This window comes from Gymnogyps californianus, chromosome 3 (assembly GCF_018139145.2).
Source record: "Gymnogyps californianus isolate 813 chromosome 3, ASM1813914v2, whole genome shotgun sequence".
Classification (NCBI taxonomy): Eukaryota; Metazoa; Chordata; class Aves; order Accipitriformes; family Cathartidae; genus Gymnogyps; species Gymnogyps californianus.
Window position 1 is genome coordinate 47,868,527 of NC_059473.1, and position 24,217 is coordinate 47,892,743.

The 24,217-nt window shown below is 41.1% G+C and overlaps 1 protein-coding gene across 1 annotated transcript in view; it reads left to right on the forward strand.

Annotated features, from left to right (window-relative positions):
• Positions 1-2,698: 2,698 nt before the first annotated feature.
• Positions 2,699-24,217, forward strand: part of THBS2 (thrombospondin 2) — a 35,078-nt gene continuing 13,559 nt past the window's right edge. Inside the window, exons 1-14 of the mRNA XM_050893437.1 lie at positions 2,699-2,749; positions 3,992-4,066; positions 4,922-5,478; positions 7,030-7,114; positions 11,479-11,675; positions 12,481-12,621; positions 12,870-12,966; positions 14,169-14,339; positions 15,197-15,373; positions 16,713-16,886; positions 17,335-17,462; positions 17,569-17,721; positions 18,782-19,000; positions 22,514-22,621. Of these exons, the coding sequence (XP_050749394.1) occupies positions 2,743-2,749; positions 3,992-4,066; positions 4,922-5,478; positions 7,030-7,114; positions 11,479-11,675; positions 12,481-12,621; positions 12,870-12,966; positions 14,169-14,339; positions 15,197-15,373; positions 16,713-16,886; positions 17,335-17,462; positions 17,569-17,721; positions 18,782-19,000; positions 22,514-22,621 (2,289 nt within the window). The 5' untranslated portion in view covers positions 2,699-2,742. The remainder of the gene's footprint in view (positions 2,750-3,991; positions 4,067-4,921; positions 5,479-7,029; positions 7,115-11,478; positions 11,676-12,480; positions 12,622-12,869; positions 12,967-14,168; positions 14,340-15,196; positions 15,374-16,712; positions 16,887-17,334; positions 17,463-17,568; positions 17,722-18,781; positions 19,001-22,513; positions 22,622-24,217) is intronic.

Consider the following 24,217-nt stretch of genomic DNA (forward strand, 5'->3'; position numbering starts at 1 on the left):
ATCCATCAAATCACAGTTCTTTCTAAGATAGTGCTGTACCAGAATCCTGCCGTTCCCCAGTGATTTTCAGTAATGCATGTTACGTTGCACGATGCTCACATGATCCAAAATGGAAGTCCCCTAGGGCTGGTGCAGAACGGAAAAAAAGCAAAAACCCAAACAGTAGGCTGAAAAAGGCAAAGGGAGGTGCATAAAGAAATGAGAAGTTAAGGACCTGTGCTCATGCCTGATGCTCCAGCCTGAAGCAAAACACGATGAAAGGTAAAATGCTACAGAAAACCAGTAGTACGAGAACTACTGTTACCTCACTAGCATTCCTAAATGTTAGTAAATATGACTTTATTATCTCTCTAATTACCATTGCTCGCTTTCACCTTGTACTAAAAGAGGAAGTAGATTGAGAAACATGAAGATAATTCCAATGTTTGTGTGTGTATATTGGCTAGCTGGGGAAAGCAGAGCGCGCATTCATTCCTGTGAGCCTTTCCGTCAGGAATCTGGGAAAGAAGAGGATGTTTACCTCTTCCAAGGTGGCCAGCGGAAAGTGAGCAGTGAGCACTTTCACAGTCGTGGAAAGAACAGAACCAAATCTGTCTTCTCAAAGGTCATCATCCTATATATAAATCACTCAGCTTGAAATAATATGCTATCAATTGCTCATGCCTGCTACGCCCACAGAGATGGAAAGAAGAGTTTTGTTATGAGGTAGCTTGTTAAAAGCAATCATGATAAAATTTGTCTCTTTACTTTGCACTGTCCTTTTACTGACTTAAAAATTTCCACTCTACAAAGTGTTCATATATGAAGGTACAAATGTAAACTGCACTATCTCAAAGATACCTTCTAGGTCTCTTAAACACTTGGTGCCCTCTCTTCTCCAACTGTAAACCCAGAGCAGCTTCCTGATGAGAGTTGTGCCAGTGCTGTTCAAAGTCTTGTGGAAAACACACCATACAGTTACATATATAGATATAAAGACTAAGTCTTAATATAGTTGGGAGGAATGAGTAAACTCAGTAGAATTTGAGGTTTTGTGAACTTCATTAGCTATTTTTTTAAATTCTTGAGGTTTCGCAAAACTGAAAACCAAATGTCTTAGGAAGACAAAAAAGTCCTCTCCCTCCTAGCTTGGCTCGGTCCCCTGGACCCTGTGAGAAAGGGGAATGCTCCTTGGCTCCCGCTACCCTGCAAGGCCAAGGCCAGCCAAGCTGGAAGGAGCTTCCATGGCAAAAGGAAAGGCAGCAATGCTTGCGTTGGCGTTTTCTGCTCTAGTGACAGACTGAGTCTTTTGAAGTCTTCTGAGTTCTGAAACATCAGCACCTTTTTTCTACTGGAATTTCAAATTGTGATGAGCAAAGTTGATGACTTCCTATGCTGTTCTTTTCTTTATCTTCTATTTATTTATTTATTTATTTGTTAACATTTGTGGTGTTTATCCACCTATACATTTGACAGGGCTCCATTTCTTGGATTCTGCAGGCAACTCGGCCAAATGCATGCCTCTTCGCATCAGCTGCAGGATCCTTCCACAGATATTCTGCAACCCCAGTTCAGGCCTCAGTAGCGGGGACCCTGGTCTTCTCGTTTGACTTCTGAAACTTTTCCGCATGTCAGGGCAGGTTTTGTGGACCCACTGCAGGGATCCATTCTCCTGCTCCACACGGAGCATGGTGCCTGCAGCCGCGCTGGCTGCTCCTCAGCATGGTGACCCGCTAGTCCAAGGCCTGGGACGGGAGTCCTTGTGTGTGGAGATACTTTCCAGTCCTCCCAACGAGACTGGGAGCAGCCTAAGAGTGAGATTTCTTGTGTGCCGCTTTCATTAACCCGAGGCAAGGCTCCCTCCATGAGGAGGAGCATGCCTAAGCAAGCCCACTGCGCCTTCCTTGAGATCAAAGGGGATGGGGCTTCCTGTGGAGAAGAGAGGGACCGAGGTGCTGGGCTCACTTGAGAAGCTGCTGACTGACCTCCAGTAAGCACTTTACAAACGGAGGCGGGGAGGTGACCGGGGCAAGTCTCGCCTTTGGGCTGCTGTGTAATTGAAAAATAAAAAGGATAAAAATGAGAGGATGCAGTCCTCGGGAAGGCTGAGTTTTGCCGCAGTGGCGGCCAGAGCACCGAGCTCTCAGCCGGCGCCGTTTCGCGGAGCCCCCGGCCGGGCCGGGCCGGGCCGGAGGGGCCGGGGACGCGCTCCCCGCCCGCGGGGACCGGGCTCGGGAGGCCCCGGCGGTGGGTCCCGGCCGCGCTCGCGTTCCCGCTGCCGGGGCCTGGCGCCGCCTCCCGGGGGCTCTGCCGCGCCGGGACGGCCGCGCTCGTCCCCCCGCGAAACCAACGGCACGACGGCGCGCTCGGCCGCCTCTCCCCGCCCCTCCGCGCCGCGCCGCTCCCCGGCGGGAGGCCCCGGCCGCCCGGCCCGCCTCCCGCCCGCCCCTGCACCGCCCGCGGAGGGCGGTCGGGCGGTCGCGGGGCGGTGCAGGGGAGGGCCCGGGCCCGGGATGGCCTGGCAGGTAGGCGATCGCGGGCCGCCCGGTGGGGAGGGGGCGGCGGGGGGGGTTATGTCACCGCCGCGGAGGGGCGAGCCGGGGGCGCGCCCCGGCGCCGCTGATTGACAGCGGGGCCCGGCCCGCAGCCCATAAAGGCGGCGGCGCGGGGCCGCGGAGGGACTTGCGACGGCGGCAGGGTACCGCGCTCCACTCCCCACCGGCCTCGCCCCGGCAGAGCCTCAGCGCGCCGTCGGCTCACCCCATGCCAGGTGAGGCGCAAGGCGGGAAGGCGCCGTGCCCCGCCATGAAGCCCCCGCCGGGAGGCGGCTGCCGCCCGGCGGGGCCGGGGGAGGCGGCGGGGGCGGCTGCGGCCGCCCGCCGCCCGGCCGGAGCTCGCTGTGGGCAGCCGGGTTGGGCGCCCCGCGCTGCCGTCCCCCGCGGGTACTCGGGGTGAAAGATGAAGGGACCTGCCCCGGGGAAGGCTCGGCGGAGGGGGTGCGCGGCACCTGCCCGCTGCGCCGGGGCGCTGCCAGCAGCCGTGCCCGCAGCCGCGCCCGCCGTGCCAGCGGGGGCTGTGCCGGAGCCGTCCGGGCAGGGTCCCAGGGGGGAGGCGCTGGGTTTGAGAGGTGAAAGAGGCTTCCTGGCGTTTGCCGGTAATTGGCTGTAGCGGTGATCCCTCGGGGTGACAGATAATAAGAGTTCCCCGGAGCAAAAGGAAAATACAGACACTAAAAGGTGGCATCCCTGAGTCCTTACAAAAATGTGTGGAGTTAGCGGTGTTGAAGTGGTACGGCTGTATCCAGAGGAATGAATGTCTGTGCATTCCAGTGAATGCCGTCTGCTCCATTCATTGTGAGTGCAAACACATACGGAGATGCAATTATGTGGGTTATAACTGCATAGTGCTTCAGGGCAAAAAAGGCATCACGTTAAAATTCACTTTATCCAGCCATGGTTGGGTACAGAGGATTGTAAGAATGGGTAAATGGTATATAGATACGGGAAAGAGAGAGGAGTTTGTATGATGGCACTGAAAAAGGTACTGAAAAGTACCCCTAGTACTCAGAACCGGCATCTAGTGAGATCCCATTATACTACAAGGAATTTCAGCTGAACAGTGTGCTCCAAAGTAAAGATGCAGCTACTAATATGCTGTATCCTGTGTACTGTCATGTGGTCCCTATGCCAGCTACTGAAATATTGTGGAGAAAATGATAGTGTATATTTTCTGTATGTCTTTCTATTTTTATTATTAAGGACACTTACATAAAAAGGAGCTTTAGCGTCCAGAATTCCTCTTCCCTTCACTTGATGTCATGTTTTACTTCTGGCATCAAGAATAACCCCAGAAGAAGTATTACAAGAATCAGACAAGATAGAAATTCTGATTTTATATGTATAGTTGCTTATAATGAGAGTTCTGTTCATGGCATTTCACAAGGAAAATTAAAATATTTGTAGTTGATAAATATTATTTCCCTAATACTTACTACTTTTTGGTTTATTAATAGGAGTTATGCTGCAAAGGAGTGGGCTGTTGTGGCTTGCTGTCTTGATAACCCTATGGGTTTCCTCAGATGCTCAGGGTAAGTTCTGACACTTCTTAACTAGATATAGAGTAAATCCCAAAGCTAGAAGTTGGTGTGAAACATTGGCTTAACTGAGCTACAGTGGGCAAAGTAATCATATATGATTTTTTTAGAAGTGCAGTTGCTGGGAGTATTTTTGGTAGATATATCTTACTACTGCTAAATGAAGATACCCCAATAAATATCTAAAAATTGCTTTCTTCGGAAATTATTGATTAAAATGTATATAATCTCAGAAATAATTGCTATTATACTTTACTTTGCAGTGGAAATGTATGGTGAAAGTAACATAAACAGAATCACTGAGTGGGGTGAACATTTTAAAAAGACAGAGGTAGAGAAATAGACCTCTACAGACCAAATATAAGTAGAACGTAAATTGGCACAGTGCCAGACCCTCATTTACATCTGACTTCTTGACCTGAATCTTTAAAAAGCAAATCTCTTGCTTCCTGTTGTCGTGTGGCCACATGGCTTCTCATAATTTGATTTTTATTAGCTGATAGTCAAAATATAGAAATTGGCTCAACTTCGTTATCCATTCATATATATTAAAAATATTTAATGAATACATTGTTACGTGCATCCGTATGTAGGCATATACATGACAAACATTTATACCTACACACATAGAAGGAGAGAGTTGTCATGTAAGCAGAAATGACAGGTGGAAAACACGATTCACTTGCACGCTAGTAGGAACGGTTCTGTTTGTGGAAGTAGGAAAGTACTGGGTTTACTCTGCTGATCCTTACATCTGTCACATAGTTGCAGTTACTAAGTATAGTGTGCAGAGTTGTTTCTTATAAGACTTTTTGTAGACACATTGTCACACACTGTTAACTTTTTCAGATGGTGACAAGGAAGAGGAGACTACCTTTGATTTACTTCAAATCAGTAACATAAACCGAAAGACAGTTGGAGCGAAATTGTTTCGGGGTCCAGACCCCGCTTTCCCAGCATATCGTTTCATTCGGTTTGACCATATACCTCCATGTAAACCAGAGAAATTAAAAAAGATTGTCAAACTCATACGGCAGAATGAGGGCTTTATCCTTTCAGCCACCTTGAGACAGGATAGGCAATCTAGAGGCACTATCCTTGCTTTAGAGGGTCCTGGCATCAGTGAGAGGCAGTTTGAGATCATTTCCAATGGCCGGGCCAACACCCTGGACCTTATCTATTGGGTGGATGGCTTCCAGAATGTGATTTCCCTGGAAGACGTGGACCTCGCCGACTCACAGTGGAAGAACCTCACCGTGCAAATAACAGGGGAGAACTACAACCTCTATGTTGGCTGTGACCTTATTGACAGCTTCATCCTGGAGGAGCCTTTCTATGAGCAGCTGAAAGCAGAGAACAGCAGAATGTATGTGGCGAAAGGGTCCATTCGGGAGAATCATTTCAGGGTAGGTAACCTGGAGAAGCTTGTGTCTCTGGCGAGGTAAGAAAGTAACTGCAAGTAGTTTGAGGAGATGTGATAGGTGCAGTTTTGTTCTCCCAATGCCTCTTGGATTTGATGGGGGCACAGGTGTTTCCAAGCAGAATTTCTTCAGAGTGTGTTTTTATTCATTGCTGGATCTGTGTTGTGTGCATTTGAGATTCCTGAAAGCAAAGGACTGGTAAAGCAAAGTCTAGGTCCAGGAAAAGTGCACAAAACCAGTTTATGGGCTTTCCTATGCAACCATCCACTTTCTTTTCCAGATATAAGACTTCTAAACATGTTGCATTTTTGTGGTGATTTGTAGAATTCTTTGGAAATTTCTTGAAGACCTATTTTTCCATTGAAATATTTCTATTCAAGTCATAAGAGCCTGTCAATATTTTTAAATTTTATTTGAAAGAGGAAGAAAAAAAGAGAATTTTTAATGGAGCTGAAGCATGTGGTGTTGGTCCATGCCCTAACAGAATATCTCGGTTTGCCATTCTGAATAACCTTCACTTCAATGTTTAAAAAAAAAAAAAAAAAAAAAAGAAAGAAAAAATTGGAAAAAAATTAGAACAAAATGTTTTGATCAGTCCTGTAAATGAGATCTTTTTTTTTCTTTTTGTGGAAAACATTTATTGTTTCTCTTTTGTTTTAAAATGAAGCAATTACAAACTTTCTGGTTTTCCTATAAAATGAAGATTACCTCCTGCCTCATACAGTGATGTGATCTGGCCCAAGTGCTTTAAGGATGGCTTCTTTTCACTCACAGCTGAAGTCAAACTTGAACTCATGGCTTCAAAAATTTGAAAAGCCCTGTCTTTCTCATGCTGCTGTGCCGTCTAGTTGTCAGCCAGAGTGTGACATGCTGGAGTGTGGTTCCATGGGGTGACCAGTTTTGGCAGGGAAGCCAGAAGTTCTTGCCCACAGCCTCTCCATTCCTGCCTCCATGACTAAGTTTCTCCATCAGTTGTGCTCATAGAACTGGTTCTGTAGCTGTATTGTTAAGTGGGTCACTGAAATAATCTGTTTTTAAAGTAATTTTTTTCTTCTTTGAGTTTTTTTTTAAGTGAAACCAGTCTGGTTTTACAGTATTGTCTCACGGTAGTGTCAGCACAAGTGAGGAGGCAGCGAAGTATGGTGCATGGGAATGACTGGCTAAGGATGGAAGTGCGATGGGGCAGGAACTTCAAAAGTTGGGTTTGACCTCATGACGAATGTTTTGTAGAGCTACAATCTAAAATGTGCGCTATGAAAATGGAGATTTGAGCTCATAGCTGATTAATAACTTTTGTTATGACTTATTTCAGAACATACCTAATTTTGTTGCTTGTACTATTGAAATTGTATATAACAAAACTATAAACACATTTTTTTTTCAGTGTGTGTCAGGTTTAATGCCTTGTAGATTGTTTTTTACATATTTACTTATGGCTGAATCCAGTCAGTAGCATGAGATTGAGACAGATCAGTTATTAGTTACTCCCAAATTGATCTAACTGGTTTTTAATTCTTTTTTTTATTATTATTACAGGGTCTTTTGCAAAATATTCAGTTAATCTTTGATACTTCAATAGAGGATGTTCTGCGTAAAAAAGGATGCCAGAGAAGCCAGTCAAGTAAGGCTTTTTTACCTCATTAATACCATTCATTTGACTCTGAAAATGAGAAATGTAAATGGTGACATATAGGAACGTATTTTTTAGCTATCTTGAGATACTATTTCTACTCTCTAGCCTACTATTGCAGTTCTTATTGCTTAGGTTTGTAACTCTAAGCTTCTGTTTTTAAGTTGGGAGAAAAGCTGTCAAGCAAGAAATTAATAGAAATAGAAGGAAAAATGCATATGTATGAAAGTATCTACATTCTTCCATGAGATGTCCATGATTCTTTGAGCACAAGACTGGTAATGTTGCTTCTGAATTCTGCTCCTGACTCTCAATGGGCCCATGAACAAGTCTGCAAGTCTTAAAGACACTGAATTCCTTGGCAATAAGTTTGTTGACTAAAAGAGGCTTTGGGTTTGAATCCCAAAGCATTGTTAATCAAAGCAACCTAAGGAAAATAAGAAAAAAACCAAAGAGTTATGGAAGGCATGTATGTGACAGGCTGACGTGTTCTTGTTAGTCCAGTTCATGCTGACCTCACCAGGAGGGGAGCCCTCTGTGTGGGGGAGTATATTGGATTCATCATGAAAGAGTTATGAAAATTTGTCAAGTATGCACTAAGGTTTTGTACTCGAGCTCACGGGAAGTGCTGGCTGTTTTACTTTCCAGTGTTTGTAACTGGCAAGAGCTCAGTCAAGAATCAGAGACAACTGAGTTCATCAGAGGAATGTGGTGGGTGCACAAGGCAGTCAGGACTTCAGGGTTTTATTTGAAACTCCTGCCATCTGAAATGCCATTATTTCTGTCACTTCGCTAAAACATATGACACAGAGCAAATCAGTTAAGCAGACTGTATTCAACTTTTTTTCTTGTTTATGCGAAACCCAGAAATTAAGCAGTAGCAGGTCTTGACTTCTTCAGAGGGGGCCAGAGTATTGAGATTTTGTAATGAAAATTCTCTGTAAGATATATAAATGTGTGTATATAGATATATGTATATATCTACACAGGGGTGTGTGTATATATGTATATGCACAAAAAATTTAACTGAGTTTGCTAGTCTGTTTTTAAATCTTGATAAAGGATATTGGTTGGTTATTTCATACATTCCAGAGGTGTTCCCTGGTGCAGGACCTCAGACACAAGTGTGACGATGTGTTAGAAATGAGTCACGTGGGCTAGAATGGAAGTGGCCTTAGATGGCACAGGCAACAAGACATGCCCTCATTTGTTGGTTGTCATCTCTCCCAGCCAAGCTGTTTTCTGTACTCAGAAGCTACTGAGAAACTACTCAGAACTACTGATTACTAGTTTTCGACTTTGTTAGTGGAAGAAAATGCTTGAGGAGCAGAACTGCTGTGGGAAAACAGAACGTGTATTTAGGTCTAATTGTAATCTGAATAAAAGAGAAGGATGGTTTCAGGAAGGATGCAGTTCAGCTATCCTGCTTCTTTTACCAGTGGAAAGAAAATTCCCAGCAGTCGAGGTAGAACCTTGAGGGCACGTTCAGCAGTCAGAGGCAGAACAGTCTCAGTCAAGAGGATGGGATCCCTAGGTGTAGACAGATTTAACCAGTAAAACCAACAAAAGACAGTGTCTACAAATCTTTTATATTATTATTGGTTGATTACCACAAAGGGAAATAGTGTGACCAAATGTTTTGAAATATCACCAAGTAGAAATGAGATGTTACTGTACTTCTACTATGAAGAGGAAGCCAATGAGAGCCTAAAGGGTTAACGGAGTTCTGCATGCTGATACATACCTTAGGAGGAATTCTTATACTCTTCAGCTGTTGCAGCTATAGCCCACAGATAATATTTTCTTAATGTATTTTTTATCACATCTGTCAGCTGCCAAATTTTCAGATTTGTTTTTTTTGTTTTATCCTTCCTGGGATGTATTTAGCAAATAGTTCAATTCATAGTATTTTTACTTTTACTTTGCAACAGCAAGAGAATGCTACAAGATGGAAATTCCTTGTGCAACAACAGAAGAGGGCTAATAGCACACTGTGGCTTGAGGCCATCAAAATTACTTAGGAGGCTTGTTACGTGCATGGCTGATTTTCTGGCGTTGCCTATCCAGCTTACTTAGCGCAGTTGAAAAGCCATGGGCGATATTTTACTGACCACAAGGTACATATTTTCCCATTTTGATGGCCCACTTGTTGAGCTGAGGTACAGGCACTAAGATGCCATATTTACAGGTGAGTGTCCCATAACAGCATGGCAGATGTTACCAGTGAAGTGCCTCAGCTCTGAGGACACAAAAAGCCTGCTGCTTTTTCAGAGACAGCACTGTGTTTTCCTACTGTATCTTTAATCTTAGTATGAGAATGTGAGGTATGGTGAAATGGTAGCTTGGGATTGCTGTTGGGTTGAGGGTAGGAAAGTATCTCTGTAGTGTGGTGGCTGCAAATACTTTAGGCAGGACTTATACACAGCGCTGTATAGGAGATGACAAAAACATGCCTAAATAGGCACATCAATAAAATCCCTTCTTCAGCTAGATCAACAGAATGACATTTGCATATGTGAAAGGATGCACATTCTGCTCTTCTGGTTTCTCATTTTAAAGATAATCATGTGGTCCTTAGGAAATTAGCAGGAAGCCAGCAGCAAAGAACTGATTTCCCAGTGATCCCCAGGCATCTTCTTTCAGTCACTGCCAAGTACCAGTAGGAAGTGTGGATTTAGTTCTTCTAACATAGTTTTGGTTTATGTTTCCTGCTGAGATTGCAGCTTTATTAATGTCCTCAGAATGTTCCGGTCAAGGCACACACCATATTGGCTTGAAAAATATGAAATTAATGACCTGAGAAGTGCTATGGGGGAATCTGAGAAACCTAGTGTTTCAGTGCGGTAGGAAAATTGCATTCTTTCCAGGGAATCAAAAAGCAGCTGAAGTAAACAGTTATGACACAGAATTCTGATCTGCTATGTGGTATACTGGTTTTCTCCCATCCTGTAAGTGAAGCTGGACAATTACTTCAACTCTGGAATACTGCGAACAATTTTTTGTAGACCTTGGCTAGCGGCAGATACTTCATAGCTAATTTAAAAGCACATCAAGCCAATCATTTTAAGTATGGTTGAGAAGTAATTTTTTAATGTCATTTTATGGGTTGGTTCTTTGTTCTTTTATTTTTAGCCTTCTAAATGAATGAAGAATACTTTGCTCCCATTTTCATTGCGTCTACATTTAAATATAATACTTTACATTGTATAGTCAAGCATCAAATCAAGCCCTCAAATTTTTTGAAGTATTGCCACCTTCTGTGACTTGTCAACACTGAATGGTATTGGGGTGTTTTGAAGCATATGTTTTATGGCACACATTCCTGTGTTGATTTCTTCTTTTTAAATTGCTATATCCTTTGCTTCTTCTTTCTGTTTGGTAACCTTGAGTTATTACATTACTAAATCTGGTAAACAAGTCTTTAGTGAGAGACAGGGCAGTATGGATTTTTGTATAGCTGATACCAAATTTGAGTGTACCATGGAGTCCTTAGAGAAAGCTTCCACGGAATCCATAAGATAGTCACCTGGTGGAGATTTAAATGCTTAACAGAACCCAGACTGTTTTATTTAGTTATCTATGTTCTTTTTTATTAATTACTGCTGATGCTTTCTGTTATGTTGTCTTTCAAGAATTTGCTATAAACAGGGAGGTCTTTTAAACTATATTAGAACATGTCCAGTTCTCCCTGTATAATGCATGCAAAGTTCTGTTTTAATTATGATGTGCCTGATGGAGGAGTGTTTGGAGCGACGAATCAAATATCATAGCTTGATCTCCATTTCACTTCAGAATTAAACTACCATTATAACAGTTCCTCTGAGTTTAACACCAGGCAGTGCAACATAGAGCAGCCCAGAGTCTGGTATAAATTGCATAATGATCCAAATTCGATCCAAGTAATCATGGAATTTATGAGCAGAACAAGGACAATGACTTTATGCAAGGAAACTCTTTCTCCTGCCTTTTTCTCTGCATCGAGAAAATGTGATAGGTCATAAAAAAATCTGAAACCTTTCATAGCTCTGAGTGGATAAAATGGGTTTGCTTTTTTGATACCTTTTGTTACGCCTTCTTCATAAATTAATGTGTTGCAGTGCCAACAGTGTTTTAAAGTGAGGGCCATGTGAGACACCGCTTGACTCTTAATTTTGAAAAGGGAAAGCCTATAATTGGAACCAGCTGACATCTAACCCCTCTCTTTTATTCATGGGTATAATCTAGCATGAAGCTGTGCCAAAATAGATGTGTTTAAACCCTACCCATGGGTGCCAATCTGTGATTTCAGCAGGAATCTGTAATCTTTGGAAGAACTTTGTATATGCCACTCTTCTCTTTCCCTCGCTTGTTACCAGCTGAAGTGAACACCATCAACGAGAGCACTGAAATCCTTCACTTGAGCCCCGCTGTCACAACTGAGTATGTGGGTGAGAAACCAGAGAAGAAGGCTGAGTTCTGCGACCGCTCCTGTGAAGAGCTGGGAACGATGTTCACAGAGCTCACCGGCCTGCGCATCGTGGTGAACAACTTAGCTGATAACCTCCAAAAAGTGGTAGGTACCTGTAGGTCTGAAGAACTGAAAGAGGTCTGCTGCGCAGTGCTCTTTCCTTCTTTGTTTAATACCAGAGACAGTTAATAGAGATTTCTGTATGTACATGTGTATACCTGTTGGTATACCTACGTAATGTAGAGATGACCTACATTTTCAAAGTGACTAGTTAGGTAGTTCATGAGTATAACACTTTAATGAAGGCTTGGTTTTCACAGGCTGGGTTTAAAAGAGCACACACACATGCAGTCATACACAGGGGAAATAGTCCTCTTAAAGGTTATTGCAGGTTTGGAAATGGAAAGCTAACCCAACCTTGCCTGTGTACTGTTAAAGCATTGTTACCGTGCTTATACCATTTATAAATACATCAGCAAGTGGCTACATAGGGTACCTAAACTGTAAGTAAATGTATGGGATTTTCCATAGTTGAAGTATGATGGTGACATTTTACTAAGTCTGCCCCTCTTCTTATTCTGAATCAGTTATTTCTTTCTGAAGGAAGTTTATCACTATGCCATATGTCTCAGGGCTAAAATCTTCCCATCTAAAGATGAGCTGTACTAGAGGAAAGCAAAACTGCTAAGAACAGATTTCCCTTAGTATTGTGTGACTGTATTTGTACTGTTATCTGAAGAATTGCTATGCAGTATTGCAGTACCTGAGATCATCTTCTTTATGTACGTGAATATGTAAAAGTATACATTTTTTTTTAATGGTAGAATAAATCCAGTAGTGTCTCAGTTTTGTTTATTTAAAACAGTTTGCTCAAAGTACACAATTTGTTTTCATTTACTTCATCTTCTAGTCTGAAGAGAACCAAATTATGTGGGAATTGATTGGGCCTAACAAAACACTGAAGAACCAGTCAGTTTGCTGGCAGGATGGCCGTGTCTTTGCAGATAATGAAAGCTGGATTGTAGATAGCTGCACCAAGTGCACCTGCCAGGTAAGGTTTTGGAAACATTCTTCTCTGCAGAAATGGATACTGAGTTTAATCCAGCCCAACTGTCCAGGTCAGGTCACATTTACTCAGAGCTTGGCCTAGACTTACTGATATTTATAAAAAGTAGTCCCCATGTCCATGAGAGTTAGAACAAATCAAATAATTTCCACACATGAAACTTCCCCAGATGCCCACCTTTATTTGCCTCTGTATGTGAGCATAAGTCAGTAAGTTGATTTCTTTGCCTGTAGGATTCTAAAATTGTGTGCCATCAAATCACCTGCCCAGCAGTCTCCTGTGCTGATCCATCTTTTGTTGAAGGTGAATGCTGTCCAATCTGCTCTCACTGTGAGTATCTAGCCAAAGAGAAAGATACTCTTTGGCAATATTTAAAATCACTACTAGTGTGTTGGAAAGGTCAAAACAAGTAAGAGGTCAAGGCAGGTAAGATCAAATATAAAACTTATATGTATACAAAGATCATATGAAGTAACTTGGCTGCTTGCAGTTACCTTCTGGAGGAGTTGGTCTCTCTTCAGTGATTATGTTGGTTGCTTAGAAGTAAGCTGATAATTTGCCTAGCTAAGTTGGACACTGAAGGTTAGATGCTGCTCCTCCCCAGTCATGTTTTTCAGGGCTGGACATTCTGATTTTTGTTGGTTTGCAATAGCACTGTGCACTGTTGTTTCTTTTCCATACTGCCTGGTTAAAACAGACTAACATAGGTGACGATATCTTCTTGTCTCCTTACGGAAGATGTTTAAGTTCCAGATCAAAAGTTCCATGCAGTTTGATGCAATATTTATTAAGAGCGCAAGTTAATTTTCCTCTCTGTTATTGTCATTCTGTTACTCTGTTTTATTTCTTCTCTGTCATATATCCTCTTTTGGTGTAATGCTTTACTTATGAACCTTGACAATCTGTTCCACATTTAAGACAGCATTGCAGCCTGTGAACTAGACTTTGGAGTGACAATAGTTTTAATAATTTCACTGATTAAGTGACTTCAGTGTGGGTTCAGTACATTTCACTCTGTACTAGATAGGTCTGTTACAGAAGAAAATGGTTGCTTAAATGTTCTAAATAAAAATGCACTGGAATATACTCAGAGGTTTTTTGCCTATTCAGAGCATAGGGCATATTCTTACAATGTGCTCTTGATCATGTTCACCCTTACGTTGTGTTCAGAGGTGGGGCTACATCTCATCATACTGACCTGTATTCTGAAGTCAAAGGCAGTTGGGACTTGAGTTTTTGGCTCAGTCCGTTCTAGAGAGAAGATGTTCTTCTTCCTCCAAATGTCAGTGCGTCATGCAGACACACCGTACGCAAATTCATGAAGATCCAGGATTCTTATCTGGGCTAACCTCTCATTACATTAAACTGTAGTTCCCTAACTTCAGTGGTAGCTTGGGAAAGCAAAATTAGAAAAAGAGAGATCCAAAGGGCAAAGTACATGTTCTACAGAAAAAGAGAAGTGAAAATCTTCTGAATAGGATAATAGAGTGACTTTCAATGCTAAGCACTTTTTCGTACCTTTTGCTCTGCAGCTGATGACAGCGAGGAAGGCTGGTCACCATGGTCAGACTGGACAAAGTGCTCAGTTACCTGTGGCTCTGGGACTCAGATGCGAGGAAGGTCGTGTGATGTCACCAGGAGCGCTTGTACAGGTCCGCACATCCAGACAAGGATGTGCAGCTTTAAGAAATGCGACCATCGCAGTAAGTAATGAAGTTTCTCCCTTCTTTAAGCTTCTTTGGACATCTCTAAGCAAAACCAAGCTTAATCTGGATTTCCTATGAACGCTCACTAGTCAGGACAGTATGTATTTGAACACTCATCTATGCATAATTAAAGTAGCTATCATTAGATTCTTTGTCATCTCCCCCCTTTCAAATATTTCTCCTTTTCCTGACAGTTTAATAGGTATGTGCATTCTGGGCTCAGCTCTGTTAAACAAAAAGATAGTGGGTCATCTTTTCTTTAACATTATGAACTGGAGTCTCTTGTTTGAAGTCAGTTTGGAGATGACACTCAGTTCATAATCATGATACATGGGGCCATGTTTTGATCTGCCATTCATTCATGGTTATCGGCCCATTCCATTAGCTTAGTAGCGTTTAGGAATACAGTAATCATAGAAGACTTTTGCAAAATATCAAACTGCTTTTATAGTTAAGGCACTTAGAAGGATCATGCTCTGTCTCCAGAACTGTAGTTAATACTTTTACAGGTATCTGCTATATCCAGGCTACTATAGTACCTAAGGCTATTGCTGAAGCTGCTAGATGTCCAAAAGTACATTTTAAACAAATGTTTGTTTCATTGGAACAAGTTTATTTTTAAGTAAAATATCTAACATCCATGTTAGTCATAAGTTGGTCACTGAGATTCTTGAGAAAGCTGTACTTGAATGCCTGAGCTGACATGCTGGGCTTTGTAAGGGACAGGGGTAGGAAAGAGATGGGACATTCATCAGATGTAGTGAGAGGCTTATTAGAAGCTTAACTTCACAAGTGAGTTTGTATTACTGCTGCAGGTGGGCTATTTCCTTGAGTTTTGCTCTTTTCTCTGACAGTACGTCAAGATGGTGGCTGGAGTCACTGGTCCCCCTGGTCTTCCTGTTCAGTTACCTGTGGAGTAGGAAATATCACCCGCATCCGCCTCTGCAATTCCCCTATCCCCCAGATGGGTGGGAAAAACTGTGTGGGAAATGGGCGTGAAACAGAGAAGTGTGAGAAGGTTCCATGTCCAGGTATGCCTGTGGTCTTGAATCCAAGGTGATGCAATAATATTCCAGCTGAATTTCTTCGCTTTATTCAGATCTAAATTACAGTGAATTTCTATGATGGAAAATGTAATTTGTAGCTTAGGAGTGAAATAACACACAAAGGTGCTTTTAAAATGAAGACAACAATACAGTCAGAGGTTTTGTAAATCTCCAAAGTTATAATTTGGCTTTAAACACTAAAAGTTTCAGAAATTTTTGTTTCATAACTTAGTGATTTATCTCTGCATATCAAAAATATAAACACTTTCTATCTAAAAGGAAGCTGATACTGTACGTTAGGAATAGACATGCAGTCCCCCAATAGCCAGGTTTCTTTGAAAGTATGCATACATATTTTACACATATTCAACACATTTAATTCTTATTATAATTCTTTCTTCCTCATCTACACTTTTTAACCTTTTTAGAGACCATTCATTCCACTCACTTTCACTTTCCTTTCATATAATTTTTCCTCACTTTTTTCCCTTTTGGTATCTTTCTTCATTCCCTCCTCTGTTCAGCCTTTCCTTTCTACTTATGGGATATGAGCTTGAAACTGATGTCAAGCTTCTAACCCAGTAGTACTTAAATAGCTGTACATGCTTCATCTATTTTTTGGTCTACCTGTGAATGTGAAGTTAGTGAAAAGGTTATTTATTTAAGGACACACACCATTGCCCTCATGTTTTTTTGCAGTACTGAGAACAAACACAAAGTTTGGTTCAAAGATGTTTGTATTGCAAGAAAATTCAGAATTGATGACAACAGGATCAGTAGAGTTGTACCAATATAAAATGTGCAGAAGAATCATTGAAATAAGTTATTTATACTGAGTCAAGCAATACTATTGAAGATACACTGATGAATGGATTGCAAAACAAGAATAATAGCTGCAACCTTACTGAGCATACTGTTGCCATTAAAAAGCCATAGAGGTCAGGTTTGGCTCAGCAGAAGTTTGTATCCTGTGGTCACACCCTGCTTTCTGAACAAAATGAAAGCTTAGTAGGGAGCTTTGAAGGCACCGTACTTGTTCTGATCAACTTAAATGGAAATACACCATGCCAGTGGACACGGCATGTTGTTTTGAATTATTGGCCAAAAAATGCCTATAAAGCAGTTGGGTATTTTTTATTTGTTTGTTTGTTTCTGAAATATTGCTATCTCAGGAAGAAAGATGCTGGCAAAGCCTTACACTATGTGTGTAGTGAGACACTGTCTCCAGTCAGGGATCTGAAGAAAGGGTTGTTGTCATTGGCACCAAATGTTGTCCCCAGTATATTGCCTGTGATGCTCTTCTCCTCTCTTCTGTGTATCCTAGTGAATGGCCAGTGGGGTCCTTGGTCTCCATGGTCTGCCTGCACTGTTACCTGTGGAGGAGGAATTCGTGAGAGGTCTCGCCTCTGTAACAGTCCAGAGCCACAGTATGGAGGAAAGCCGTGTGTGGGAGATACCAAGCAACATGATATGTGCAATAAGAAGGAGTGCCCAATTGGTTGGTATTTAGACATTCTTTATTCAGTCTGAGTAATTATTATTGCTGTTATTTCTTTAATGGATAATTATGAATTAACACTACAGAAATCTACTAATTATACCTTTGTTTCAGGAAAGCACGTTTAACTATTTTGGGTGCTGTTTAGATGAGTGGGATTTTATATATATTCTTAATACTGATTTCTGAACAAGGATGCCTTTCTTAAACAGGGCTTCAATGTGTTGTAATGTATTCAACTGGATGTAGCAATCTGTAATATTTTCATACTAAATCAAGAGTATATTAAAGGCATTTAATAACCCTAATTCTAAGGGTTTTTATAAGAGTCTGTTGCATCAGATGTGATTTAAGCTAATGAACAGAGCATCCCTGTTTCTTAAATGAAGTTTTACATGCCTTTTATTATTTACATGCCTTTTATTACACTTTTATGTGTCTTTGCCAGATGGGTGTTTGTCAAATCCTTGCTTTCCTGGAGCAGAATGCAACAGTTACCCAGATGGGTCTTGGTCATGTGGGCCATGCCCAGCAGGTTACCTTGGCAATGGTACCATCTGTGAGGATCTTGATGAGGTATTGACTTTGTTTCCATTAACATCAGGAAATCACTCTGAAATTTTCGTTATTTGGGAATTACACAGCCATCTAATTGGTTTCTTCTTTCTTTCTTTTCCTGCAGTGTATAGCTGTGTCAGATGTTTGCTTTAAGGTGAATCAGGTCCATCGCTGTGTGAACACAAATCCAGGTTTCCACTGCCTGCCATGTCCTCCACGCTATAAAGGAAGTCAGCCCTATGGGGTAGGGCTGGAAGTTGCCAAGACAGAGAAGCAAGTAAGTGATGTCGAAGAGAATTTGATGGCTTTGAAACTGAGTAATTCTCACCTGAAAATATCTGTGAATGAAAGCATGCAATAAACTTGGGTACCAAACAAAGATAATCTGAAATAGATAACTCCTGTTCCAGGGTATTTTTGGTCTGAGTAACAAAACACTGAATTTGGGGTTGTTTGTTTTAAGGGTTTTATTTTCTCTAGCCATCTGCATAGTTGCACCAAACGAGTGTAAAATGCCAGGAGCAAGCATTCCCCTGCTTTGCACTCCTTTCTCTCAGGTGTATATACCTACTCTGGGGATTGGAAACTGAAGAATCAGGATCGTTCTCTCCATAAATGCTGCTGTTAATGTGGGTGTTGTCAGACGTATGTCTGAAGTTCTCACTCCCTGAATTCCATTGGGCCAACACCCATCAGTGGTGAAGAACCGCAGGAAGTGGAAGTGATATTGAAGAGTACAGTTTGATAGACAAGACAAAAACATTAAAAAGGATGTCATGGGATGCCTTCTCTTTGTTGCTGTTGAATGAATCTGTGGTTAGTTCAACATGTGAAGTCTAAATGTAAGACATCTGTGTAAGATTCTCACATAATGTCAATGAAATAAGAAAAGTGATAAGAAAGAGGTAACACAAACTTACTTGAGGGGAATGTGAGAATTCATTAGGGTCTCTGATTTAAGAAAATAAGATAGTCCTTATATACTGACAGGCAGCACACTAAAGGAAAGAGGTGAGTACAGTCTACTTTCTGTTGCAGTTAATTTCTGAGGATTAATGACATCTGGAAGAAAGCAGATAGAGTTCTGAAAATGGTAATCACTTTAATTGCTTTTTGAATAATATCCAATTTTTCCTGTGGTTTGTTTTAATTATTTTCATTGTACACATTGTCTGGAGTTGTGAACTGACAGAGCAGTGTGACTTACTAACCACAATTAAAACAAAGTTCCTGTCTTTAGGCATCTAAATAACTGGCCTGATTTTGACAAAGTTGAGGCACACAGAGCTGGCTGCGAATATCATCAGGTTTCAGTGAGTACGTTCTATCTGTTACAGGTCTGTGAACCTGAGAATCCATGCAAGGACAAGACACACAGCTGCCATAAGTCTGCAGAGTGCATCTATCTGGGCCATTTCAGTGATCCTATGTACAAATGTGAATGTAGGACAGGTTATGCTGGTGATGGACGCATCTGTGGTGAGGATTCGGATTTGGATGGCTGGCCTAATAATAACTTGGTCTGTGCTGCTAATGCAACATACCATTGCGTGAAGGTAAGTAAAAAAGGTTGATAAAAATGCCACACCATAACCAAATTTTCTCTCTTTTTGCCTAAATAGTTGTGAATAACCCTTTTCAGCATCAAGCCGGTGGTTGCTTTCATTAAGCTTTGGCTGTTACAGCATGCTCATTTTCTAGGAGATGCTGTGAAATGTGTATTCGCTTAACACTAGATCCAATAAGGGATTTTCAAAATGAAATCCAGAGTCCTCTGCTTTGGATTTCTCCCTGCTCAGAATCCACGGAAGGTTGGGATGCTTGTGAATAGAGTTAGCACACTGAGCAGGAGCTGCCTAAAGCATGGGTGTGGAGCACACAGCTAGTGAGAACTAAACAGGAATCTCTGGGGCACAGGTGAGTATGAAGTCCTACCTGCAAGGCTTATAACAAGACACTGACAGCCACGTAAGGTCTACAGTTCTAAATCCTTTCTTGAACTACCCCTTCCTTTTAAATTAAGACTTAAGCAGGTCACACTCTGTGAAAACTCGATTCAGAGCCTGAGATAATTTTTGGCAATAGGAATCTAAGAGAGGAATGAGGGGAATGACCTGCCTGCCACCATTGGCTCTGGACCTGGCAGGGGACTGTTCTCCACTCTTGCTGCTGCAGCTGTGCCATTGTAGTGAAAAATGGAACATTACTACACCAAGGAGAAAATAAGCATCAGGGAGCCTAAAAATGGTGGTATGTAGGTTTAGCAGTGGGTGCCCAACATGGTGTGTTCCCTGGAACGTGGTTCTGTGCTCATCTGAAGCACACTGTAAGTCCTCCTCAGCTCCATGGCCTGAGGTTCCTTCCAGTGGAAATTGCTCAGAAATGGTGAGCCCGCTTGGATGTCTCGTCCTGGTGCAGTTACACTGCTGTGCAAAACCAGGATGAAAGTTGTTCCAGGTCCACAAGTTTAACAATGGCTCAAATAGCTGAGGGTTGAAGGCACCCCCTGGCAGGTAATTCCCTGGATCTCAGTTCTGAGTGGTGGCCTCACTGATGGTTGAATGACAGGCACAATACAGAGGGGCATACACTGTTTGCCGCAGCAAATTAAGCAACTGGGATTAAGTGAGCTTTATCTGAGCAGAAGGCATAAGCAAGTGCTCAGTTTTAAACACCTACCCATGGGACCACTGACAACGCTGGATTACCTACATGCTTTCACTAGGGCAGGTGCTCAAGTATTTTGCTGAATCAGTCATGGCTACAAGGGCAATGCTTTCTCTCCTGAGGTTTTTAGATTCCCCCCCCCCCCCCCCGACCTGAAACATTTTGTTTTCTCCTTCTCCCATGTTAAAGTGATCTACCTCTAAACTCTCGTGAAGTTCTAGCACAATAACTTCTGCTTAAAAAATGAGGAAAGAAATGTAAAAATTACTGAGTTCTAGACCACTACAGTGGTTAAAAAAAACAAATACAGATCAAGAGACTAGGAAAGTTTGAAATCAGGCTGTTTGAGAGAATCAGAAGTCACTCAGGTGTAATCCACTTGAAGTTGTGAATCTGGGCTTTATCAGCAGAAGAGTTTCAGGCATTGATGGAAATTTGAGCTTCAAATGTTGATCTTTGTTCATTGTGGATCCAGCCAATTCAGCAATTGCAGTTCGTATATTCTTTTTTGGTTCCTGTCATCAGAATCTGCAACATGTTGACTCAAGATGTAACACAAATAATTAGTTTTCATTAAAAACCCAACATGCTGAACCCATTCAGAAAAAAATGTTTCCAAAGGTTGATTCATGGTTTTTATAATATGTGTTGATCTAACAGACACAAGTACTTCATTTAAGGGGACCCCCTGCCCCCCTTGAAAAAAAAAACCAACCTTAAAAATACCAGATATTTTCAGGTCCTTATATTCATTACGAAGTATCCTAGTTGAGTAATTCGATTTAAAAAATGCAAACCAAAGCTTCTTTGCTTGAGCTGATAATGGTTGAAAATTAACTTACTGTCTAAGCAAAGCTATATGAATAAAGTAGTTGTAAATAATAATACAAACAAAATCTTAGCAATATCTTTTAGTGTAAATTTCTTTTTCATTCACATGAAAGTAGCATTTTTTTTTCCATAAGAATTATCATACCAACACACAACTTTGTCAATAGGTGAACCAAAGAAGCCCAGTTTCCAGTGGGTTTGTGCCTCAAGGCTGAGTTCCCAGGTGGAAGGTGCAATGTCTAATAAGTCCTCTTTCTAATATCTAATAAGAGACTTTTAGAGTGCACTGGTAGGATCTCTCTCCTCTACCCAGTTACCTCTTTTTGCAAAGTTTATAGGAACTTCCTACCCGTGAGGTCTCCACCTTACTACTTGATTTGTGTGAAACTAGACTCAAATCTATACAGAATACAGACAGACAGAAAAACATATAGATACAAACATACAAAGTGATTGAGCAAGCTTCGACTAATTTCTTTCATTGTTTCAAAAATTTTTTTTTGTGTCACTGGTCAGTGTTGAGTTGGACAGTCAAGGCTGTTCACAGTTATTTGGTAAAAAAATGCCATAAAAAATTTGGAGTTGCATTGGGGTTTTGATACTTAGCACAAATTTTCCAGTTCTCTTTTTCTTGAATTATCTATATTATTAGAACCACTGAGATTGAAAACAGGGCTAGGAATCTTACTATAATATTCATTTTCTTAGGGTATGTGTTACAAAAAAGGTGTTTCTGCACTCTATTGGCAGATTAATTTTTGGTCTGAGGTAGGTACGGAATGTGAGAATAACAGAGTGGGTTTTTGTAGATGTATTTACTCGTAGCCAGTGGTAGAATTGCAATCCATTTTTAGCTGATTTTAGTATTTTAAAAAGGAATACATGTTAAAAGTTTGGCAAACTATTTCACTTTTTTTTTTTCCCCAGTGTAACCTAAGACTTGCTCATTTACAATAATCATTCTTTACAAAGCTGTGATACAAAATAAAGAGATACATTTGCCTTTTATTTTCAAAGCCATGGGAGTGCAAAGGTACTGTTTTGCAGAACAGTATAAAGGCACATTTTTCAAAACCCTTTCTTACAGTGTTCCCCTTCATTGCTGTGTACTACTTCATTCCAGTAACTTTCCATATGAACAACTATTTCTGAAGACCATCTCCTGACTTGTATCTTTGTTTTTCTGGCAACCAAACCAGGTCATTTTGTATGTAAACTTCAAACATACTTCATGAGTTGTCTATAAAAAGTTGATGTAAGAGTGCATGTGTATGCATGTGGTGTGTTTGTTCTCTGCTAGATAGTTTCATCTAAAATTTGCTGGAGACATCCCTTTAACAGAAGGAGAGCTGGAAAATAGAATGATTTGCAGATGCGTGTCACTTACTTTACAATATGAAAGCAGCAAATGAACTACTATCTTTGGCAGCAAACAAGCAGGCACTTTAAAAAGTATTTGTGACTGATTGTTCTTGTTTTATAGTCTCTGGTGTACCATATCTACTCTTCTGCCCCAGCAAGTCATTCTGACCTAATGTAAACATAATGTATTGATTATTTCTTTTGGCCAGGATAACTGCCCCCTTCTGCCTAACTCTGGCCAAGAAGACTTTGATAAAGATGGCAAAGGAGATGCCTGTGATGAGGATGATGACAATGATGGTGTCGAAGATGACAAAGTAAGATGCATTTCTATGTCTTCAGTACATTTGACCTAAACATCTGGTTTTAAGGAAAACCTTTACAATATATGAGAGCTTTATTGTTCAGAGCTTCAGCTGAGTTATTCTGCACTGCCTTCCCTGAATGATATCTGGTGCAGAGTAAAGCTATGTTGGGTCAAAGGAGAGTAGCACTGTGCAGAGCAAAGCAGCCTGGGGAACCTGGGGCTGAATTATATTCTCCGTATCAGTTCTGGGTTCAGTTGTGTGCACGAAAATAGTTTAATGGAAAGTGGTATTGGATTTTTTATTTTGCAATGGGAGAATGATAGGTCCATTGTATTTGAAAAGCTAGTAAATACTGTATCTGAGCTATGTTGGAAACAAGTTATGATGAATAAAAATAACTATAAACACAGCCAGCATCAAGAGGAAATGACAGGAGGAAAGTACCTAGCCTGGTTCATACTTTCCTCCTTTAGATCTGCCCACAAGACTGAAATTCATTTACCTGCAGACCCTAAAAGATAGGCAGTTAGGCTAAACCTGTTCTCCCTGTACATTCAGCGAAAGGACAGAGGCACCTCCAGAGTGGGCTTCACCTGAACATGTTTAGGATGAGTGAATTGGTTTTAGGAATTTACTGTTCCTCTTTGTTCTCTTCAGAGGGGAGCCTAGATGCTCTAGAGCTTCAGATGGTTAAAGCTGGGTTAGAACTCTGTTCATGGAGCCTCTATTTGGAATATTTAAAAAACCAAATAATCATTTGATAAAATAGTATGATTTGGTACATATAATTGTAACCAGAAGTTGTTTTATGAGCAGTATAACATTTTGACTTGCCTCTATATCTTGTCCTTGAGTATATAAAATGTATTTCTGAGGAATTTAAAATGTTGTGCTAAAAAAATTATTTCCTAGTAAATGGTTTTTGCTTTAGCAGAGGAAAAGTAGTTTAAAGATTTTTTCCAGATGACCTCCCTTCAGATTCCATGATGCTGATGTAGCCCTCACTCCCACTGCTTTGGTTTCGTTTCGTTCTTTGCTTTCCACACTGAGTACTTCCTCATGCCTGTGCAGAAGTCCATGTGTAATTTGGGGATGTGTGAAAAATAAGAATTCTTGTTCTGACACACTTTCAAATTAGGAATTAAACTGAAATGAAATTTTTAAAATTCCACTAAAAGGATTGGTCTCAGGGAAAAAATATTTTGGGTCAATGAGAGTATTTAATTTTAACTTCACTTTTGGAAACTTTTTACATTTTATTATCATATGCAATATAACACAACCCACAAAAAAAATTAATCCTTGTTGAAACTGAAAAATCAAAATATGTGGTTTAAAAGTGAGAATATTGATACTAGTTTGTTCAAAAAAGTCAGAGTAACAATTCTAGATTTTTTCCAAAAAATATAATATGAAGCGGAAGTTGGCCTGATTTTGCAACATGTTCTGATTTTTTTTAAAAAACACATGTACCAGTGATGATACACTTTTGTTGAAATATCTGAGTAGAGATCCAATTTAAAATGCCTGTTGCTCTCCTAGTGAGATATGGAACACATTTCGCATGCCTTGTACAAAAACACAAAACCAGACAGTGAACCAGGC